Here is a 24606-nt window from a genome sequence, read left to right on the forward strand (position 1 = left end):
GAGGCTAGTGCTTTATTTTCAAAATGTTGCGTTGCTAGTGTCTAAGATAGACAAAGTTTCATCAATGGGGATGTTAGTAAATAAGGAGATAATGTCAAAACTGACAAGAATATCTGTGGGATTAATATGGAAAGTTTTGAATAGGTTTTAATTGCATATATGAAGGTAGGTAGTACAATGCTTTATTGAGTTGAGAGCTGATATACCCGCTGAATTTATATTTCTAAGAGTTGCTCCTTGGGAAAGTTTTGCTTTTTCTTCTCGCTGTTTTAGGTTGTTTAGAAATATTCCATTGAATGTGAAGATGGTTCCCAAATATTCATAAGTATTCTAGAGCTCAATAGCAGCTTATTTATAACGAAACTGTAGCTCAAGCCCCACAGAAGCATTTCTAGGGAAAACTACTATTTTAGTTTTGCTGGGATTTACTTAATTTTTCACAGTAGGACTCTAAAATCTCAAAGTTTCTTTACAGCTCTATTTAAGACTGCAAATAAGACCATATCATCGACATAAAGTAGCATATTAATATTTTCATTGTAATCCAAAATTACTCCTTTAGCACCATGATTTTAAAAGTAGGCTTCAAAGTCTAAGATGATGAGAAAATAACAAAGGACTCAGGGTGAATAGTTACTTATTCAACTTGTAATCAATTTACAAAAATTTCTTAAGCACTTAGGCTGCTATATGATTCAAGAAATAATTGACGTTTCTATAGCATATATTTTTATTAAAGATATAAAATTCTCAATCATAAAAAATCTAACAAACAATTACTGAACAACATTAAACTTTATTCATGTTGGAAATTTGGCTTCCTTTTTTCAATAAACGCTTTCATTCCTTCCTTCTGGTCCTTGGTGGCAAAACAAGAATGGAAAAATCTCTTCTCAAAGTGCAGTCCTTCTTGTAAAGTTGTTTCCAATGCAGTATTAACTGACTCCTTAGCAATAGCATTAGCTACTTGTGAATTATTTGCTATTTTCTCTGCAAGTTTTACAGTTTCGCTGAGCAATTGGTCTGCTGGTACAACTTTGCTTACTAAACCTATCTGATGAGCTTCTTGAGCAGTTATTTGATCCCCTACAAATTACAATTAGATTGACGATCTGCACAATTAAATATCCAATTGGACTACATTAATGTCACTCATATTGTTTATAAATGCCAAAGATCTACCCCAGTGCTTTTTTTGGTTCAGCGTTGAAAAATGCAAGTAGTAAATGTAACTGAAATTTCTTTATTAAAACCTCTCATTTCATTTCATATCTTGGCAATAATTAACTTTTTATTGTAAAGTGAAGCCTTATCAGTGACTTTGCAGTGGTTTATACAGGTATAGTAGTTATGTTACAAAATTTTCAATTCCATCAAAGTCACATATGGGTTTACATCATGATCTAGGGCAATTTATGTTTCTCCTGGCCAGGAAAATGGTTAAGGTAGGTGAACCAAGAAAAGCAGAAAGGAAAAAGATGAAAAGAACACAGTCTCAATACAATGCCGGAAGCGGAATAAGGATAAAACAATGTTTTAATAAACAATAATGATTAATATATTTTTTTATGCACTATTCTCATATTTTCAAGAGGATTTTTGAAAATCAAGTACAATTACCCCATTTTATAAAACTGAAAATTGTTAGAAATTGCTTAATTATAAAAAGTTGTTTTTTTTTTCAATATATGCTTACCAGTTAGAACAATTTCCATTGCTTTGGACTTTCCAACTGATCGTATAAGTCTTTGAGTGCCACCAGCTCCAGGAATAATTCCAATAAGGATTTCTGGCTGACCAAATTTAGCTTTGTCGCCTGCGTATATAATATCGCACATCATTGCTAATTCACAGCCTCCACCAAGCTAAGTAAACAGAAGTAACTTATAGTATAAAATAATTTTTGAGAAGGTATTAAAGAGGAAACTATATGCCACAAAATAAATTTTTAACACGTCAAATATGAAAACTTCTTAATTGAATACTGACTTCACAGAATGCATCTATCTCTTCACAATAATTATAATAAACGGAAATAATAAAAAACAATAAGAGACATCAGATGCATAAAATTGCAAGGTGGATAGTCCATCTACATCACAATTCTAAGAAATATTAAAAAGCTATGTATTGTTATATCATATCTAAAGAAGTGTAAGAGTGTGTATGATTAAAACTCCAAAAGTGAAAATGCCAAAAGTAGTTGACAGTACCACTTACAGCATATCCATTCACTGCTGCTATCACAGGTTTCCTAACTCTTGATATTGAAGTCCAATTTCCAAGAAAGTCTTCAGTAATACACTGAGTAAATGTATTGTTAACCATTTCCTTTATATCAGCACCTGCAGCAAAGGCTTTTTCATTACCAGTCAAGATAATGGCACCTACTGATTTATCATTGTCAAAGGACTTCAGTGCTGTTCCAACTTCATTCATTAAATCTGTGCAAAGAGCGTTCAAAGCTTTTGGTCGATTAAGTTGAACGAGTCCAACATTTTGTTTTTCTCCAACTTTGGATACTTTGACAAATTCAAATGTTTCTGAAAATCAAAAGAAATTTTTAACACAAGCTAAGTTGTAATGAAAATGATCAATATCCATTAGAATCCAGCCTGCTTAGCTCATCTTTGTTATATTCTACACCACACCTTCTGCAAAGATACAGGAACAGGCATCATATCTCGAGACTAATGTAGTGAATAAACTAGAGCCTCTCTTGTTACAGACATTTGTTAGACCAAATGAAGAAGAATAAGCTGAGTTACATGATTCTTTCAAGATATTATGAACACGTGCAAATTTAAAACAAATTTCATTTACTCATATTTACAAAATTAGAATAAATAATAGAAATTTTTTGTATGATTATCTTAAAATATTCTTCTGATAAGAAAAAAATTAAAATGAGTTTACCAAAGGTCAATATATATGTGATATGAAAGATAATTAACCTTGAATCCAACAGTGTTGCCAATTTATTGGAAACAGAATAGCAGTAAAGGTTAAATATAATGTGTAACAGTATAACCCTTTCTGTTACAAAAAAGTGTGTTCTCAAAAAACAAAATATTTGTTCATGTCTAAAACATTGTGAAATAGGTATGAGTTTTATTTCTTTACATGTAAATATATGCAAATAACATCACATTATTGTGCGATGAAGGTATCTCATATTACATACTTTACTTGAAACTTAGCAACGCTGTCATGCACCAGATAAAAAGAATATTAATGAGAATGTTTATTACTTCTTGTTGGTAAAATATTTTCAATGCTTATTATTTGTATGGAAACTATTCTTATAAATCATCTCAGTTGAAGATTCCGTAGGTACTTACCTTTTGCAGCTGCAGCTAAACTATATAACCTCACATTTTTAACAGCTTTATTACATTTTAAAGCGGAATTGTTAGTTAACAATTTCGAAACTATTAATCTGCTTACATTGGTGGCACTCATTCTTTCAAATTAAATATTTCGGGACAAATAGTAAGGTTCAATTAACGATAAAAAAATGTGGAGCTGAATAATTAACAACACTAAAATATAGCCAAAGTAAATATGATAACAATATAGAGGTGAATAGTTGTAACACAAAATAACTGTTGCATTTGTTGCGCAGAGCCATGTGGTATCTTTTAATTTCAATGCACCACCTTTAGGATGGACTTTCGTCCATTAAAAGTCAAGCCGGTTCACTACAGGGTCGGCTTAAATTATTTATAATTTACCTTAATATCTTATTAACTTTCTATTTGCTAAAATAACAAGAACAGTATTTCTTGGGATGGTTGCGCAATTCATTTTCAGAGAGGTCTTTCTTTCTATACAATCAGTTGTTCAAATGCATAATTTTTCTCAATTAATGAGATTTTTCCATAGTTATTTAAAAATATACAATGTGGATTTTATTGGCATATAAAAAAAAGCACTCTTATTGGAAATTTTATATATTATGATTTTTCAGACGGCTGTTTTCCAAGGTGATTCGGATGGGTTCGTTCCCATTTCTGATTTAGAAATATACATAACAGAAAAGGGTCCACCGAAATCAGGTAAATTCTCAAGTGGTCTGCAAAGAAAAAAGTTTGGGGACCTCTGCTTCAGAGGAATGTTGAAGGTGAAAATATGCAGATAAGGTAATTAAGGAAGGTATCTGGAAACAAATTTGTATAATTTTCGTCACGAACATTACACAGCAAAAACTTGAGCTGATTTCAGAAATATTAATTGAATTATTTTATGGATTAGTATCTTAAAATCTAGTTTTTCTGTTAGTAAGGTTAAAAGTGGAATAAAATTACAAATGATCAGTGTATCTTTTTCTGCATAAGTAAAGTAATAAATCAGATTATCAATTAATCTTTATTATCATGTTTTGATATATAACCAATATTCATAAAATATTGATAATATCTAACATTGTGAAAAGCATCTGCCACAAGATATCTTATAATCTAGAAAATCCTAGTCCTTTTATATTTGTGGGCTTACTTCTTGGGAACAAGAACCAGTAAGCAGGATGAAAGAATTTGCATACTTTATACGTAGTATGCAAAATCAGTAGAATTGCCCAGGGAAGAGGTAGAAACTGTAAAACAATTATTGCATCCATAACCATTGCTATAAAATCTCTTCTAGTTAGGTCTCCTGGTAAACGAACCATAGCATTCATTTGATCAAACATGGAACGATCTAAAATAATAATAATATAATTTTGGTGATATTGAGAATTATTTTCGATGACCGGTCTTTTGCTTCTTATTTACTAACAGAGTAATGTATTGTTAGTTGCATATTGTAGTTAGACTAAAATATATTCTATTGTAGAAATTTTGAATTTGTACGTTTTATATTGAACTGATATTAGATATTCATGTGCCAAGATACACATATTTATTATTATGGAATGTTTTGAGTGGCTTGTAAACCTAGACATAACGATCAAGATAAATGAAATACATAAACTCACTAAACTAGGATAAAGATGTAGGACACCATGGAATTACATCGAAAATTGTGAAAGAAATGTAGAGTTAAATGAAATGGAATAGCTCTTTTACTTAATAAAATTTGCAGTGGAAGAAGATTACCGATTAATGGGAATTAGAAATGTCATCATCAAAAAACATTAGGGTATTACGCTACAGTACTAAAAGTTTATAAGGAGATCTTTGAAATGATGTTTAAAAATGAAAAGACACTTCGGAAAATATAACTCGATTCAGGTAGATCACCTATCAGTTGATTGAGGATCCCAACTCAGTTAGAGATTTAAGAGCGCGTCTCGTTCAATTTTCAAATCTAAAACATGATCAACAAAAACATTTGATTTTTATTACTTTTTGTGTTTTTTTTTATTAATTCTTCCAAGATATTTATTGCTATCGAGCAGGTATCAACGATTTAATTTACATTTACGTTTAATACTAATAAACTATTTTTATGCTGAAATGCCGAAAAGTATGAAACCGCAAACCTCATTAATTTATCAATGAAGCTGCTCATGAGAATTAATATTATACAGCCATTTAAGGGGCTGTATACTATAAATAATAATAATAATAATAATTATCAAAGTTCAAAAAACCATAGACAAATGAATCAACTCGTCAGCTGATCACCGGTGTCTACTAGGGTAAAGAGGATCAGAGCCATATATGTGACACTTCTATATGGACAGTGGGTATGGGAAAAAACATCCCTAAGTTATGGTGCCGACAATATTCATTCATAAAGAAATCGTTGCCATTCTATCTTCCTTTGTCGGAACAGTTTCCACTTACAGAAACTGTCCATATAGAATTATTGCATATATGATCAGATCGTATAATATAACTACAACCCTATTAACTCGATCAGTCCCCAACAACAATGAACGTAATCCGGATTAGTTTCAGATCATAGTCGGATTAAACCGATAATATTTTCCGAAAAGTCCTAAAATACGACATCAACACGAAGAATTATTGAATGTTTTACATAATAGTAGTCAAGATAACATTACAGTTTGGTACGGTATACAGAATATATAAAATAAACTACAAGGAATTATTCAACAACCCGAAACCTATAAATTGAAACCCTACACTGTTCAATGTGATAAAAGACGACATTATTTAAAAAGTAGAAGATCTGGTAGACAAAAATGATCCTCAGTGTTGCTTTTTTTCTGTAACCTGGTGAACCAGTTCACCAGACAAATGGCCGACGATTGGAAATAATACAGCCGCAGTTGTGCCTGAACTTACTTAAATAGAAAAAGAATCTATCACACTCTACAAAAAGCTAGTCAAACCACTTTTTTGCCACTAGTCCTTACAGTTTTTTATATCTCTCTCGCACTGATAGGAGGACAGGTGTACAATGAAGCGATACCACACTAAAAGAAACCTCTCCTAGAAACCACTACAATACCTGCCCTGCTACAATTATATGGGCAATTCCAAAAATGATCCCCCATCAAATTTTTCCTACTTTCCTAATAAAAACATCTTCACAATATTCTCTCTCTCTCGTAGAAAAAAGACTGTGGGTTATGGGATCATGTAACTTGGAGAGATCTCTGAATGCGCATTTGCTGATGACGTATTGGAAGGAAAAATATCCACACACCTAGAAATGTGCTTTTAATAGTAAAAGACTAAAAATAAATGTAGTGGGAACGACAGCAATGCTAGTAGGACAGGAAAGTAGACAGGAAACTTTGAAATAAATTAATTATTAGGAAAGGAAAAGTTGCTTGGCAGCTAATGAACCCATTAGAAGTGTCCTTGATCTGTATTATACTTAAATTACTTTAATCAAATAAACCTTAAAGGAAATAAAAATGACTCATTGAGATATGAGACACGGCTCTTATAAGGGAGAAAAAGATAAAATTTAAAACATTCAAGATGAGATATCTAATTACAGTATTGGGAAACACAATAAGGGAGAAAAACAGCTACAACTCAGAACCTCAAGGAAGGAGTATAGAAAGGAATCAATTTAAATGGTATGACCACTTAGTACGCATGAAAAATAATTACAAAATCAAAAAAATTTTGGCGAACAAAACATGTGGAAAGTGATCGAGAGGCGACTGCGAAAAAAAACCTTGAATAAAGCGTAAATCTAGAAAGAAGGTGGACAAAATTGACAGAAGATAAAGTTAAAGGCGTGAAATAAACGGGCTGAATTACTTTTATTAAAAACGACACTTTTTTGTATTTTGTATTTAATATAACTTGAAACACTTACCTTCAATTGGTAATTTTCCATGTTCGAATAAATTGTCGTTCAAATTTTGTTGTTGTGATAGTATATATCCTTCGACGCAACGTTTTTGAAGTAAGATCGAAAATAGAACAATTGAAAAATAAACTGTTCTAGCCACCATTTTATAAAAAATGCTATAGCCTAGAACTTAACAATAATACTGAGAAAGTTCTAGTTCCTCTATTAGCTTCAATTTTACTATAGATAATTTTAATGGTTACCTATATCAGTTGGATTGCAATTTAATACGTCATATTATTTAGTTCCAAACAACAAAATTTTAAGGTTTTCTTGGTAGAAAGAAAAGTGGTTTAAAGCATGCGTATCTCTAGAACTAACGTATCACAAAAATATGAAATTAGTATGAATAAATAATTAGTTTTTTAATTTATATTCGATATCTAAAATAATTGACGCTACTCATTTTTCAGTATGTGAATAATATAACCCGGTGGGTTATATAACGAAAGGTATTATGTTCAATGGAAAAAGGTAAATGTTTATTCATAACTTGATAATTCATTTTGGGTTTCCAACTTTTTCATAATTACTGTATTATTAAGTCACAAAAAGCATTCCAATTTGTGTGAGTTTTGAATTATTTATAATACGAGGGTTATCTGCAAAGTTTCCGATTTAACAAAAACCATACAGATAGGCAATTACAGGAATAAATGTAAAATAGCTTCGCCCATCAATGCGCCTTGTATGGATGATTGTGGTATGGGTTAGTATAGTCTCTCAAGTAGTATGCTTAACAACTATTGTCAATTCTATTGTTCTGTTAGATAGTGAAGAGGACTACCTAACCTACTAACATTGTTTTTACTGGATACCGAGAAAAATATTTATTGGTGCAAAATACAGATATTATTATTCTCACAGTCATATAAAATGGAATTCAAATCTTCATCATTTTCTACTCCAAACAAAAAAAGAAAAATTTTTTAATTTTAGACGAAACGTATAAATATCTATTGTTTTAATTAATTTAGTGAATAAATATTTTATCTGTACTTCAATTATGTATTTTTAATTATTGTTTTAATGCTTTCGAAGGATTTGAATCCCTGTTTGATATACATCCTTGTATTGTTCTAACAGATTAATCAATATATTATTAAACAGTAATAAATACTATAAATACCTTCATTTACGTCTCCTGAATAATTAAAGAATGTTACTTAATATATATTTTATTCTGGGGTAGAGAATTTAGTACTTTGATTATTTACCGTACTAATTCACCAAGGGCATATTTCTCGACATTCACTCCTGTATTTGCCAAACCGTATTCATTTCTAGTTTTCAACATGGTCTCCTTTTAAATCTCCAGCGATGCTCTTTTATATTTATTTTAGCCCGTCCAAATAATAGTTGTCGTATTTCTCCTAAAAATAGGCGTTAACATATACGATAACGTCTCTCCTGCAAGTGAAGTGAAGTTTTCAAACAGGAAAAAGTCGCTCGGGAAAAGATCTGGTGAAAACGGTGGGTGGTCAACCCATTCAGAGTGAAATTTTTGAGTTTTAGGCAAGGCAATCACTGCAGCGTTATACTGTTAACTTTCGTAAGCTAGTGTAATTAGGAAGGCAGGGCGCGTTGAATAAGAATAAAAGTTTGTTTGTGTTGAAGATATTCAGTATGGTTAGGTTAGGTCATATTTTATATAATTTGTACTTAAATTAGTATTCTTATTAACCTACCATACTGATTTTATAATAATAATGTAAGTTATCAACATTAAAAAAAATTATATAAAAACACATATATATTACTCTGCCCAAAATGCGATGGGAATAACTCATAAAGCATATTATTTCATTTGTTTTTATCACTTTGCCTACAATTTTTTAAAGTCTTAAATTATGAATAGAGCCCTATCTTAGTCCACATTATATCCATTGTTGCATTTTAGCTTTTTCACTACTTGAACTGGAAATACACAAACACGTACCAAATTATTAATAAGTCATAAACGAAGCGTACCTTTGTCTCTTACTTTATAACACATAGCTGCGCCGCAGGCTCTTAAATTGTGAGGTTTTTGTGTACAAATAATGTAGCTGGTTAATTCCATTTTTAGTTTATTAGATTTTAATTTGTCTGTGTACCTTTTTCGTAGATAATCATTTAGCGCGTAATTATCAATAAAAAAATTCATCAATTGCTTTCTATTATTTTAAATCCGCCCGACAGACTTTGTCCTGTCTTACCGATGGATATTGAATTCGAATTGGTTTTGGAATCGATCGGTAAAGCCATTTAAAATTTATTCCAAAAAAAACCACATTTCAGAAAAAATTTTTTTGCGATTTCTCAAAATCTACCGGCCAGACCGGTCCAAATTGTAATTAAAATCTTATTTTGGCCAAGCCTTTCGTTATAAACAAATCTGGTGGGCCATAATGACGTACATACGACATAGCATCCTGAGCATATTCATGCATATGTCGCGGACTTCTGACGTAAGTTTCTGTAAGAATAGTTGTTCTATCTACATTCTGTACATTTCCATCAGCATTGATGTCATTCCGTAGATGAATGTATTCTTCAGAACGCAATTTTGACTGGTTCAACCTGATAAATGTCAATCGCTCAGTTTCAACTTTAACGTACATTTCTACAGCATATTCGTGGAAGAGACGCCGACATTTTAAGATATGATTGTCCTCAGTTTCGGAACCTGTAACTGGATTTATCATCTTCAATGAAAAATGATATCCATCATTCATCCATCCATTGTATGATCGATGTGTTTCGGACACACGTTGCAGTTGATTGCTACGTCTATGTAAAACAATATCTCGGTTTTCTAAATTTTCACCCACGACGACAATAGCGACTTCGTTAATTGTTGGCGCATTAAAACATCCCGCGTGTTCTCCTGCTGGCGTCTTATCAGCTTTGATGACAATTTTTTGATTTTTAGACGGCATGCGGTCCAAAGCGGTCGATAATAATGCAACCAATTCGTTGTTAATGAAAAAACGTTTGAAGTTGTGCTGCTGAATCGACCATAAAATCACTTTGCAAGAATTTGTAGTCACTATTCGGTGTTGGCAATAAGCAACCTGTTAAATGATATATTTGACCCCGAATCTTGATAAAATTTTCTTGAATAACTTTTGTTGCACCAAATTACGTCATTTGAGAACAATTATTGTATTGCTGCATACGAGTCAAAAAATGTTTAGAATCTGGCCCATTTCCGGAAACCAATGAATGCAATGGTTCTGGTGGCGGTACCAATGGCGTCAATTTGACTTGACTCCTCATGCAACACAATCCATGAGCTCCATTATTAAACTTAAATACTTTGCAATATTGGCATACAACGTTCATTGGTCCAATAGCAACGATTTGCTATGAACTGTACTCGATTTCCACGTTATAATTGAATGCAGCTAGATAGCTTCATATAACTTCATTCCGAGCTTCGCATTGCTCGTCAGTTTGAGATGTATTCTACTTTTTAACCAAAAATAGGACTTGTTTTGTTAGTAACGTTCATGTTAGTCTATCCAAACTCCATATTAAAATGAACTTTTTGATATTAGGATATTGCTCTGAACTAACCGTGATGTACACTAAGAAATTCTAGGTTTGCTTACATCCTTTTTGTGGGAAATGATGGTGTGACCAAGACAAATAGGGATTCATTTTCATATATATAGATTGTTAAACTTCACTTCAATATCATAGAAAACTTATGTGGATAATGGTCTCGCTTCCAAGCTATTTTCTTCAACACACCCTCACATACACTCCTATACCATGAAGATAAATGCTAGGTCAGTTTTCCCACATTACAATTTTTTTCTTCATTTAATTTGATTTATTGAAGATTTAACATTCATTTGTATTCACAACCACATAAAAAAATTTGCTTGTAGTGAAATCTGTAGTGTAGTATTATTTGCATCTGGTATAGTCAATCTTTCCATTTTTTCTTCTGGAATGTAATGCCTCAAGCAACCTGAAAAGAAAATGTCAATCTTAGTTATCATTTAAATAATTGATAATATTCAATGTAATCCTATACTTTCAGTTTTCAGGACCAGTCCATCTTCGAAATAACCGGAAGTTACAAAACAGCCTAATTGATAGGAAATACACAATTTCTGCTGCTGACAATAGAGAAAATCCTGTAAATAATCCCAAAAGTCCTCCAAAATTTGCCAGAAAATCGGTAGGGCCATACAATTCATTCCTTTCTGAAGTTAAGAATGAATCTTGTTTGAAATATATATTGAGCCTCGCATAATGTGTCCTGAAACAATAATATATAAATAATTTACTTGTTATGCTCTAATGAAGAAAATTTTCATATACTCATACCTATTAAAATAAGGACTATTTGTTGTAGTGGGCTTCATTTCATGATACCAAGGTGATTGAGATGGTTCAACTTGGTAAGTTATATCAGTACAAAGTGGTTTGCAATCGCAAAAGAAATCCATTCCTTCTTGAAATATCTGAATATCAAGCTGTTGTTCTTTAAGAGCCACTGTAATTATAAATCCGATAATAAATAACGTTACCTGTATAAAATTCTCGATTCTATTTTTATTTTTTGAGGTTAAGCCCTGCTTGACAATTTCTAACCTAATTTGAGTTTTTAAAAAACATTGGTGCTTGCAAACTTTACAAAAAATCAATTTTTTTTGACGTTTAAGTCGCAAACCTCGTAACTCCTTAGTCCCAAATATTACAGAAGACGAAAAAGTTAACGATGAAAAAAATTGAATGAAGATATGATCTGATTTTTTTAAATAAAGATTTGAAAAACAGTTACAAGTAATTTAACAGGTGTGCGATTTGTTATAAACAAAATGGCGGTCTAGAGTTGCGAAGTTTTCTATTTAGACTTTTAAATTATGACGGATTTTTTTGAGCCTTTACGAATTTTTCTGTTAGAAATAAAATAGACTATTGGGTAAAGTTGTTCAGATTCAGCATCTAGACGAATATATCAAATTTTAAAAATCAGTAAACTATAATTTTCATTTTCATCATTTTATTTTACTAAATATTGTCAGATTTATATCACTCAATAAGTCGTGTGACTATCACACGAATGCCAATGTCAAAAACATATGACGTTTAGAAGTACCAACTTTTGAAAGACTTTGTGTAAAATTTCATGACATTTAGATTAGTCAGAAAAAATTGACAGCCATTTAAGTGAAATTATTTTAGTTATTTTCAAAACAATGGACTCCAAACAATTTCGTGTGTTAATTTATCATTGCTTATCGTTGATGAAACTTGGACCCATCATTTTATTCCGAAATTAAAACGATAATAATCTGAGTGGACTGCAGTGGACAGTGAACTACGTCCGAAGAGTCCAAAGGTATAACAGTCAGCTGGGAAGGTTCAGTATTTTGGGATACGCATGGAATATTGTTCATCGACTATCTCCAAAAGGGAGAGACAAACAATAGCGACTAATACATAGAGTTGCTGAATCGTTTGAACGCAAAAACAAGGAAAAACGACCTCATATGTCGAGGAAAAAACCACTGTTATACCAAGACCAAGCACCGATTCACAAGTCGATGGCAACTATTAAACGGAATTCACTTCGAATTGCTTCTTCATCCAGTCATTCAGTCCAGATCTGAGCCCCCAGAGACTATTGGCTATTCGCTGATCTCAAAAAAAAATGCTCGCTGGTAAAACAATTCATCTCAAATGAAGAAGCAATTGCTGAAACTGAAGCCTATTTTGAAGCAAAAGACAAATCCTTCTATGTACAAGCACGGCATCGCGAAGTTAGAGAAGCGGGGAATGATTGTATTGCTCTTGAAGGAGATTTATTTGATGAATAAAATCGATTTTTGTCAAAAAAATGTGTTTTTCTTAGTTAGTCACACAACTTATTAAGTGATGTGGTAGAATTATGAGAAATAATTATACTGGGACAAAATCATGTATATTCTGGAATATTTTTCAATTAATGTAATATTATACTCACATTCTGCTTTTTTAACACACCCTAATTTAGCGTTACCACATATTCGGGTGCCATTTTCCCCTAAAAATAAAAACGATTGCTAAATTCTGATAACAAAAATTGTTCCATTTTTACAGATTTCATGTAGAACATATAAATATTATTCATTGAATATGAGGTATATCTTTTGGTCAGGAGTCAGATTTTTTGGCACCAACTTCGCACAGACTTTTGACATGTAAAATTTTTCTAACCGTTTCTTTATCGACGTTTACAGCCTCGGATTCTCATTAGATGATCTGTACGCACAATTTGGTTGATTTTGTTCACTGTTTCCGGAGTTGAAACAGTCACAGGGCGACCTGGGAGCTGGTGTCTTCAGTGCTCTCTCGGCTCTCACTAAAAAATACGCGCACGAGATAGAGAATTGTCCCCATAGGCCTCTTGCAACAATTTATAGCACTCAGTCGAAGTTTTTTCAATTTAACGAGAAATTTGAAATTGGTGCGTTGCTCCTGCTTTTCGACACGAGAAAACACGTTCGGTTCAAACCACTACTGCACAAATATTATAATAGTGACGGAAACTTCGTCATCGTTTTTTACCCCAGCCGTCTAGGGCGCCCTCTAGGCGCGCAGACTCGTTATTTAATAGCCAGACCTCGTATTATGATAAAGCTTCCGCAACGAGTAATTTCGATACATACTTTGTATTACACTCTCAGTTTAACAGCATACAAATATGTTGTCTTAATAATCCATTGGTAATACAGTTTAAACTAAATTATAAAAATATTTCAATACACTTTAAAGATTCGTGAACTCTCAAAATCATGAATTATATCATCACATAAAATCTTGTTTATTAGGTCTGGCTCTATACATAAAAGAATCAAAGCATTTGATATTTCTGTAGAAATTACAAAACTCGTCTTTCCGTGTAATTTTGTGAGTCGAAAAAAAAAATTTAACTTGCCGCCTCTCAAAGTCTGCCGCCATAGGCTCTAGCCTACTCAGCCTGCTGGTAAATCCACCAATGGCGTGAGCAAAGTTATCGAATTTTCAGTGATCAGTGATCATTAGAGATCCCATAGCAAGAGCACAGAGTAAACTTACGGTTTTACTTAAGCTTCCACAGAAATCCACATTATTTTTCATCCTGCACTTGATCATGTCTTTCTATCAACTGTCTCACCCATCTTCTGATCATTGAATCACTCATAGAAGATCCGCGAATTTCGCAGATTTGTCGATACATTTCATTTGGTTTCACATTCTTTGCATTAATAAAACGAATCACAGATTTGATTTCACAAGCGGAGGCTTTTTCAATTAAGGCTGGCATAAAGAAGCACTACAAAGAACACGTGGATAGCAGGTATCTGAAAATGGATACATTTTTTCTACTTCAGAAAGGATAACTTCCGCGCAAGCCTGGAACTGGGATCGCAGCGCTACAGCTGATAAAAATAGAATCGAAACTTCATAGATATACCCTATAATAAATAAATATACATATATTTTCGCTCTAATAAGAACTAAAGATAATGTACCGATATTGCAAATCGTTAAAAGATCACACATCTTATATATTAAAAAAATTGATGATTTCCATTCCGAGTCCGTTCAGGCGTTCTACCCAACCGATTTGCTTATTTTATTTTTTTTTTTTTCAATGAAAGGTATTGATGCACAGATCAGCCATCAACCATCGTATTTCATCTAATTTTCACCATTCTCAAGTTATACTCAAATGCGATTTCCCCCTGTACATTACTTATGGGAGTTTTTCACATACACACGTTCTATCCTCAATATCTCAGGTTCTATTCAAGATAGAGACTTCGTTTTGGTTTAAGAACACTCGCTGAAACATTCCCTTTCTTTTGAGTTTTTGAACACTTAAATCGGTTGAGTTGGAGAGGAGCTAGGCGCAGACATTCAATGTGGAGTTATGGATTTTTGTAGGTTCTTGGCAATTTTTCTACATTCAAAGATCTATATCTTAGGTTCTAATATAGCTACAGAGTTCTTTCTTTTCTATTATAATGATTTCTGATACTTATTTGATGGATTCGATGCGAGCGAAGCCGCGGGTGAAAGCTAATTAATTAATAAAATTAGGGTCTACCAATTTTTTAATTTCAATCATTCTCGATTCTCAATAATGTACTATGAACAATATTTTTAGTGGTACAAATCTATTGTGCAAAATAAGAATGGATCCTAATACTTACTGGGCATATAAAAACTGACACATCCACAATATTTTAATGTGAAATTGGTTATACACTCCAATTTACAATTTCTTGGAGCATAAATTTGAAAATATTTTAAATGTTTTTCTGTGGAAAAATAACATTCTCGCGCTTTAGGACTGTATTGTTTCACTTTTGCCGAAGTAGACATAACCACAGGAGATACCACTGCATTCATAACTGTATCAAAAGGCACCGTGAAGTACTGTTGTCTCACTTGAGGAATGGAAAAAGGGGCGTGAACGGTTACCTGAAAATTTTAGAACTATGAGATTAATCAAAATTTTTGTGAACGACAGATAATGAATATTTGGGAATTAATTGAAAGGGAAAAAAATCCCAAAAAATCAGTTGTATATTTAAAGTTTCATCGGTTCTTATAAACGAATAAAATAGTTTATACCGCGTCGAATTTGCTCTAGTTTACCAAGCTTTAGAAACTGAACACATTTCTTGGAACAACTTAAATTCGAGCACAAATAAACCATGCCAGAGTAGTTGACCGATTAGAACACTGTGGCCTCATCTAATGCTACATTTACACGCTTACTGAAGCCTGAAGTCTAAAAGCCTTTAGAAGCGTTAAGTCGTCTCGTCTTTAGCGTTTTCATTGACATATTACTATGGGAAATTTGAACAAAAACAAAAGTTCAACAAAGAGAATGGTCTAAACAAAGTGTCCGCTAATTTCCTTTTATCTTTGTGGTTTACGTCCTCCGGATACCTTATGCACGATTCACTTTGATATGCCTCAAGAAAGGCCACAGTATTGTGGTTTAACCAACTACTATTATTTCTTCGTGAAAATAGTATTATTACTCACACTAAAGCCTTGAACATGTTTGGCACATAAGTGATCCAAATCACTATAACTGTTGTGAAGAATAACATCAAGAGAATTTTCAGCTCCAGCTAAATACGCTCGAAAAGGTCGGATGATGCCATTTCCGCCTGAATAGCCTTTTTCAACAGTCCAATTGGTTTCGTAGGCAATAAACTCATCATAAAATTGAACTCTGAAAATAAAACAAGATAGAGTCTCTTTCGTAGTATGTTAATTTATATCTTTATAAAGCGTCTTTATAATCTAACAAGAATTAAAAAAAAGAGGGGTTCTGGTTGATACAAGAAGAATAATTTGACTTTTGGAAGTCTGACATTTTTGTAACATGGAGGGATTGGTTGAGGAAAATACGTTTGTTTAATATTGATACTGGAATAGTACCAATTACAAGAGTTTTCTTGTTTAAAAATTACAATTCATTCATCACTTTATTAACCTATTAACTACCATGAAAATCAAAAAATTTTTCGACTAGAACCAATATAATTAGCCAAGAAAGAATCGATTGGTGTTTTGTATAAAAGATTAGAAAAAAATAAGACAGTAATTTTCAAGTACAAGTGTAGTTAATTGTACGTAAATAATTAGATGCTTCAATATTAAATCAATAATGTAGTCTGTCGAGATGGCTCCAAAAAGAGATGTAGAGAAACAGAGAAAATTTATTGCTTGAAATGGATATACTGTTATACTTACACGTTACTCCTATAAATATGTTGACGCTCTAACATGTTGAAGGTAAAACAAATACTTTGATCTAGAATTATTGGTGAAAAAAACCAACTGCACTGACCAGGAGTTTCCATGAATGAACAATTTTCCATAAATTGATCAACAGGGATCTTAATCTGAAATTTAATGAGTGATTTTGGAAAATGGATTTTAAATTATTAGAGAAATACTTAGAACCGATATTGGGATCAAGGAAGGATTTGATAGAACCAGTGTCTATGAGAAGTTTAAGAGGAGGGTTTGATAAATGCTATGTACAAACTTTCTGTTTGTACATAGCATTTATTTCAGCCCTTCTCATACGGCTCGTAGAATTTTATTTTTAGATATTAATCGTTGTAAGTAGTTCTTTGGTTTGCATATTTGATGTTGAATAATTCTTCGGCTGCAAATCTTGGTAGGTTTTGTTGTTATTGAGGTCTCCAAAATTTCGGTGTTTGATTAGGTAAGCACTATTATAATCAATAGAAGCGCCTGCTTTGAATTAAAGGATGGGAAATTTTGATCTCATGTAATATTAAGTCATAGTTAATTCTCCATTCATAATTACTTCTTCTGGTAGACAGTAAATTCTCGTTATTGATTAGTTCCCAACCTCTTTCCAAATATATTACTAGTAGTTTTCCAAGTATTCACGTTTAAAAAATCTGGAGTTTGCAATTTGTAGAAATACTGATATTACTGAACTTTCTTAATGAATACTATTGAAAATTATTCGAGAAACACCACTTCGGTATAAATTCCAGCTGCTAACATTTTTTGGTATATTTTTGTGAATAAGAAAAAAATAATATTAAATGCTATTACAACAATTAGAAAGTGAAAAATTGTTTTGTTGAAAAGTGAAAGAGTTTTTTAAACAATTCCATTTTAATTCATCGGGATTAATATTGCAAGTATTGCAACTGAAACGCGATCTTCAGGATCTCTCAAAGGAATTAAAATTAAATTTTTTTTTGGTTAGAAACTGATATACAAACATCGATGATTTAATCTGCAAAATGGTATCCGATGAATTCATAACCAAATATATAAAGCATATTCAGACAAATCGAAAATTATAATTCATTGAATGTGGATAAATTAACTCAATGAAACACATTTTTTAAATTAATTTCCATTTCAAGTGAAACTGAATACCGCCCTGTGTAAAACTAATACAAACTGTTCAGCACGGAGTGATTAATAAGTGCATTTATTTACTCAATTTACCTATTTGAATTGGGTTTAATATGGAATCGAAGGTTTGGCCTTGCAAAATGAAAACGTGCATAAATGACATAATCAACCAACAAAAATTTTATTACCTCATCTAATGCTTCATAGATATCATCTGTGAAATATGTTTCATTTTTGAACAGTTTATTAGAACCACAAACATAGGACATGTACTTGCCATATCGTTTCCTTAAACATAAAAAATAAGTTATATTATCCTTTATATATCGTATGAAAATTTTTTATTGTGAAATAATCATTCTCATGCGACAATCACATGAGTCGAATAAAGTGCTTTATATACGAATTGCATACTATATTTGATGAAAATAAAAATATATAAACATGATTTATCAAATTTACCCACTCTCCTCATTGGAATGTATAACTGCCACCTAAAAATAATTATTACTAAATAAGTAGAAAAATAAGAAATGGCATCAACGCGACTTGAACCTGGGACCTCCCGCATGTGAGCCTCGTACTCTAGCCACTACACGGAGACCTTAATAATACGTTTTTTCACTCACTACTGCTCAAAGTATGTTTCTTTAAGCACCAGGACGTAAAGTTTTACGCATTCGAAAGTGTGTCTGAAGTATGTACTTTATTAACGGTAGTAGAAAAATTAATTTATTTTTCACTGGCTTCCTGCAGCACTCAAAAATATCTCAGAATTATAATTTTCAGAATTATTTAGATACTTGTAGTAGTGAAAATCCTTTAAATCAACAACCCAATATTTATTAAGCAAATATCAGAAATTTATGAATAGACAATTTAGAAATATTAAAAATATACCACTAATTATTTTTGATATGTATTGTTAAGTTTTTGCGTATATACTCACTCTTGTTCAGTTCGATTGTGAGGTCTCGTCAAGAAGTCGGTATAATTAAATAAACTTTTTTTTGCTTTTGTTATAGGACAAATTGTAATAGCAGGAAAGGGAATAGTATAGATGGGAGATTCCTTAGTTGCAAAGGAAACAATAATCGGACTTTCATTATATTTTGCATAAATTTTACTAATCATGTAACCACATGAGAACAAAGCACATGTTATCACTATCAACCATAATAATCTGCAAAAAAAATAGATTCATTTATCTTCTTCAGAAATTATAAAGCGTAGAATAATAAATTTGGTATTACAGTGAATCTGCAAACAGATTCCAATCCGACGTTATTATGCGCATATATTTCCTATGATCTTTACATTGTTTGTTTTTTTTTTTATTAGTTTTCATAAAGTTATTTAGATTTTAATGCATTTCTTGCATACTATTTTTTTATCATTACAAAAAATTTTCTCATACGAATTCTTATTTTTGAGTTATAGGCTTGTAAAGCTCCGAAATCAGAACTTATCTTAAGTATTTTCTTTTTCTAAATTATACATTCGAACAATATTAAATTTTTATTGGATGTTTACTTATTTATCCATTAGTTCTCCAAGAAATGTTTAATACCTCTTGTAAGTACTTTCAATAAATATTAAAAATTTATGATCGTTTTCTTTAGAATGCATCTTTATGGCGAACAATTTCCATGGCATGTAGAACGATCTGAAAATCTACATATCTCCCAAACCATAAATTTTACGTTACGGTTCGTCAACTATTGGGCATCAGCCGCCCCTGGACTTCAGATAGTAGTTTTGACTTATTTTGTCCGTCAAACAAACTACATGGACATACGTAATCATGCATTAAAAATTCATAATAATCGAATGTATAATTTAGAAAATATGCTTAAATATAAGTTCTGATTTCACAACTTTGAAGGCCCATAACTCAGAAACGAGGGGTCGTATGAGAAAATTCTTCTCCGTGTCGCAGTTATCTACTTACACGAGAGAGATTTAAAGAAGAGAGAGGACATATAAACTTGGAATATAACATATAAAAATAAAAGTTTCCAACACAAAAATAGTAAATAACAAAATATAATGCTATAAGTGACAAAACCACATAGTCTGCTAACAATCTTAAGAAATGACGTTGAGAATATATGAAAATATTTTAAAGGAGAAGTCTAAACAGCTGCAAAAAATGCAGGGGGATCATGAAGGAAAATACAAGTTAGAAGAACAAAGATCAAAAACTTTAGAAAGACATCGGACAGAAACTGACAACAATAAACAGAGATAATCGAAAGCTTCTCTATGATGAAGAAATAACGAAACGAGAATAATATAGCCCTGAAGAATATAAAAGACTTAAGGCAGAGCTATCACGAAGGAAGGCTTATTTATGGAAATGTGATGAGAATACTTCAAAGAACTAATGATTGTACAAGACGAAAATGAAAAAAAGAAAAAAGGGCGAACGAACGAAAAAGGAAATCACACTAAAAGAGATACAAAATGAAATTAAGAAAGCCAAGTATTGAAAGGAACGAGGACAGTCGACAAAAGAAATGATAAAAGCGCTACTCAAAAGGCTATGAAGTACTTACAACATCTTATGAATAATATAATGGAAACCACCACAGCCTCCAAAGACTGGCAAATAGGAATCTTTTAACCATTATACAAAAAATGTATAACAACTTTAAATTAAAAGATTAAGGGAAAAATGAACTCTAGGAGACATTCGACCTAATAGTAGGACACAAGACGCCTCAGTTATAATGAGACAAACATCGGAAAAAACAAGAAAACGAAATTTATATATGTCAGCATCTTATTGTTACGACTTTTACTTCCTCTAAATAATCAAGTTTGGTCATCTTTTCGAAGCATCGGCGACACCGAAACGCCACCGCACTCATTCCGAAGACCTCACTAAATCATTCAATCTTATAACTCGCGCTTCCTGGGAATTCCTCGTTCATGGGGAACAATTGCAAGCCCCAATACCCCAATACCTATCACGAAGAAGGTCAGAGGGTTACCCGAATCGCTCGGCCAGGGAGGATACGGAAATTACTTCAATGTAGAGCGTGTGCGGCTCTGAACATCTAAGGGCATCACAAACCTGTTATCGCTCAATCTCATGCAGCTAAAAGCCGCCTGTCCCTCTAAGAAGAATTATTTGTACGCCGACAGTAAAAACCGCGAACGGCAAGAGCCGAAAGTCGATATCCATGGGAATTTGGGATGTCGAAATACTCCTAGTTAGCAGGTTAGAGTATCGTTCGTTATCGGAATTAATCAGACAAATCGCTCCACCAACTAAGAACGGCCATGCACCACCACTCACCGAATCAAGAAAGAGCTCTCAATCTACCAATTCTTCCAGTATCCAAGCCTGGTGAGGTTTCCTGTGTTGGGCAGCAACAAAAATTATAAAAGTATAAACGCAATACGAAACGTTAAGAAGATTTTAAACAAACGAAGGAGTGATTACAAGGTTGCATATTAAGTCCGTTACTATGCACAGCAATACTAGATGTACTCATAAAAGAAATAAAGAACAGCTTAAAAAGTTAAAATAACGGAAATATGCTATGTTTATGATATAGTCATATTTGCAGAAAACGAAGGAACCCTAAATATCACTCTCAAACTGTACAAAGAAACACTGGAAAAATACAGCATACACATAAACAGAAATAAAACCAAGACAATCATCATAAGCACAGAAACCCATGGTTCGGAAACTTGGACAACTACCGAAAAACATAAGAAAAAGGTACAAAAATTTAAATACGCAAAAAAGGAGATAAATACAGAAAATTATTGAATACGTAACCTGCAGAAGAACACACTGAAGAAAATCAACAAAGACATATGAAACCAAGGAAAACCTGAATAAACGATATCAAGACATCTACTGCGAATAGAGGAAAGAAATTAGTACCACAAACAAAGGATCAAACTAAAAGAAGAAAAGAAAGAGACACCATCTCCACGTCTTAACCCATAATGGTAGAAAGAGAGAAGAATGGAGTAATCAAATTTTATGGAACGAACTTTATTCTAGAATGCTTCATAAATTACTTACTATTGTATCACTATTACTATTTGTACAAAAAAGCTCGGTTTCTCAGCTTAACTAACCCAACTAACCATAACATTCTCGAAATCAGTTTCCAAGTCAGTGAAATCGGGCATTTCAGAATTATCGGATGAATAAAAATTATTTTACTCAAAAATGTTAACAATAAAAAAATGATTTTTATCGTAAACAGACAGCCTTCAGACAATGTACAAGGAAAACGTTCGCAAATGTTTTTGGCAGTTCGAAAGATATCAGCGAACAGTGTCTAGCACAAATTATTTCTGATTGTTCTGGACGTCCATGACTTATGTTAATCATTCATCGGTGCTTATAGTTAGGAGAGTAGTGTATCCTTCAAAAAATGTTTTTTTTTAAATCACTATAATGTAGAAATGTATGTATAATACCCTTATTTATGTTGTGTCATTAAAAAGTACAGAGAATTATTTCAATAAAAACATTGAATGAAAACACAAAGACAGTCAACGTAGAAATTCAGGACATACAGCATTTCTTAAAGGTTATTTTATTATTTTCGTAAGGAGCCTCTATACACCTTATGTAGAAAAAAAAACTCCTTGTTTTCCTAGAGATATGACATATTAAAAACATACGCAGCGTTAAGTAACTGCTGCTACTATTCATCTATTTTAGAGATGGGGAAACTTTTTTCTTCGCGTGCCAATTTTTGCTAACGAAATATATAGCGGGCCAAGTTGAGGCATTACATTATTTACTAAAATAAAAATATTGCCATAATTTTTCTGAAACACTAATTGTGGGTCTGGTCTTTGTGGGAACATGTGACATGTGGAACTGTTTTTGTTTCTGCATGACTACATCATAAGCCGAAAAATTTGTGATGCTTAAACGTTTAACAATGAAAAAGGAGGTCATCTGAAAGCCTATTAAGAAGACAATTTTTTCATTATTGAAAACATTTGTTCGCACAAACAGCTTGTACCAAACATAGCCATTATTTTCTGGGCGTGGGCAATTATATTTGGGTATTGTGTCCGATATAAGGACTTATAAAATTGTAATTTGCTGGTGTTCAAAAATAGCTGGCTCAAATGGGTAGTGCGTTTGACGACAGTCGAACTTACGGGTTCTGCCTTTACTGCCAATGAATAATAACACGAGACAAAACATGATTGTTAATAGTGGTGAAGAAAAAGTGAATATGAAATGAAATAATAACTAGAAGTACAGAACAAAAAGAGCAATTACAGATAGAATGGAGAATAGAAAATTATAGAATAATTCAAATTAATAAAGATATATTATTTAAATACGAAGTTTGTGTCAGTTACCTAATAAGTTGCATTAATTACAGAATAAATAAATACTCTGTATACAATTTAATACTACGTTTAGGTTTATAAGTAACCCTGTCAATATTTAGCGTTATCTTTACAAGACAATTTTTTCGTTAAAATTAGAACTGAATATATTTTATTAACAATAAAATGTTTATACGTACCGTTCTCCTAATGAACGTTTTTCCGCCAAATATTTAAATCCATGAATACTAGTACTATCACAATATTCATCAAAGTATTTCTCACATCCATTTTGACATGTACATTTTTTATTCTTCGTATTTCTAGATCCTCTCGACATTCCCATGTTCATTTTGGAAACTTTCAATTCCGTTTGAAGCGGGAGAAATATTTTTAGCATTAACTGGGTTACTAATTGTTATATTTGCATTCTATCGTGTGTGTCCGTTCAAATGCTTGTGATAATTTGTCAAAGATATTGTTTTTAGTCCAGTCTTTGTGTGAAAGTTTAACTTTTCTGAAAAAAAAGCTGCGGCAATTTGCATTTAATTGTAGTAGATAAGTGAATTATTTTTTAACAATGATTTGCACTAACACTTTGCATATATAAAATCTTTTAAAATGTTGTCAGTAGTTTATAATAACAAAAAAACAAAATTACAAAAAGCTTCAATACCAACTGATAACTAAGTTCAAAACGAGCTACTGATAATTCAGCAACACATAATAATGATAATCGTGTTGGGAATGCCAGGAATTGTTGATATAGGTATACCAGTTCAAACTCATTTAGGTAATTGATTCATGTGAAAATGTATAAACAGAATCCCATTTGAAAAATTGCTTCAGCTAGATCAAATATTCACTCTTCAAAGACACGTATAATAAAATTAATGGAAAAAATATATATAAATTGATATCAATATTTCATATGAAAAGAAGATATTTCCCACTTCCATGCAAATACAATTTATTTGCAATTTGATGTTTTTAATTTAATCAATTCCGTTCTAAATTAGTTAGCCTCTATATACAAAATCAAGTTAAACAAACTCAGAAGATCTTAATTGAAAATGGGGGTAGTAATACCGTTCGAGGTCC

At 32.0% G+C, this 24606-nt stretch overlaps 2 protein-coding genes across 2 annotated transcripts; both read right to left on the bottom strand.

Moving 5' to 3' along the window:
* Positions 1–635: 635 nt before the first annotated feature.
* LOC130452483 (probable enoyl-CoA hydratase, mitochondrial) lies at positions 636–3698 on the bottom strand. Its single transcript, XM_056791789.1, has 4 exons — positions 3342–3698; positions 2221–2543; positions 1697–1865; positions 636–1086 (listed from the first exon to the last, which is right to left on the bottom strand). Exons 1-4 carry the CDS (start codon positions 3460–3462, stop codon positions 797–799), a joined length of 903 nt encoding a protein of 300 aa, XP_056647767.1. The 5' UTR covers positions 3463–3698; the 3' UTR covers positions 636–796.
* Positions 3699–4565: 867 nt separating this feature from the next.
* On the bottom strand, positions 4566–23874 carry LOC130452482 (pickpocket protein 28-like). Its single transcript, XM_056791788.1, has 12 exons — positions 23706–23874; positions 19127–19360; positions 18366–18465; positions 17023–17174; positions 16306–16498; positions 15462–15732; positions 13247–13306; positions 11605–11773; positions 11309–11536; positions 10843–11242; positions 7246–8654; positions 4566–4698 (listed from the first exon to the last, which is right to left on the bottom strand). Exons 1-9 carry the CDS (start codon positions 23855–23857, stop codon positions 11311–11313), a joined length of 1557 nt encoding a protein of 518 aa, XP_056647766.1. The 5' UTR covers positions 23858–23874; the 3' UTR covers positions 4566–4698; positions 7246–8654; positions 10843–11242; positions 11309–11310.
* Positions 23875–24606: the final 732 nt, after the last annotated feature.

Source organism: Diorhabda sublineata, chromosome 1 (genome assembly GCF_026230105.1).
Source record: "Diorhabda sublineata isolate icDioSubl1.1 chromosome 1, icDioSubl1.1, whole genome shotgun sequence".
Taxonomy (NCBI): domain Eukaryota; kingdom Metazoa; phylum Arthropoda; class Insecta; order Coleoptera; family Chrysomelidae; genus Diorhabda; species Diorhabda sublineata.

What these genes read in the sequence shown, in the direction of transcription:
- LOC130452483 (XM_056791789.1), bottom strand. Translation starts at nt 3,462, where the DNA reads ATGAGTGCCACCAATGTAAGCAGATTAATAGTTTCGAAATTGTTAACT. An exon ending in CAGCAGTGAATGGATATGCT is followed by an intron (nt 1,866 to 2,220) that starts GTAAGTGGTACT and finishes CTGTTTACTTAG; the next exon opens with CTTGGTGGAGGCTGTGAATT. An exon ending in AATGGAAATTGTTCTAACTG is followed by an intron (nt 1,087 to 1,696) that starts GTAAGCATATAT and finishes TGTAATTTGTAG; the next exon opens with GGGATCAAATAACTGCTCAA.
- LOC130452482 (XM_056791788.1), bottom strand. Translation starts at nt 23,857, where the DNA reads ATGAACATGGGAATGTCGAGAGGATCTAGAAATACGAAGAATAAAAAA. An exon ending in AAACGTTCATTAGGAGAACG is followed by an intron (nt 19,361 to 23,705) that starts GTACGTATAAAC and finishes TTTTTTTTGCAG; the next exon opens with ATTATTATGGTTGATAGTGA. An exon ending in CATATTTATAGGAGTAACGT is followed by an intron (nt 16,499 to 17,022) that starts GTAAGTATAACA and finishes TTTTATTTTCAG; the next exon opens with AGTTCAATTTTATGATGAGT.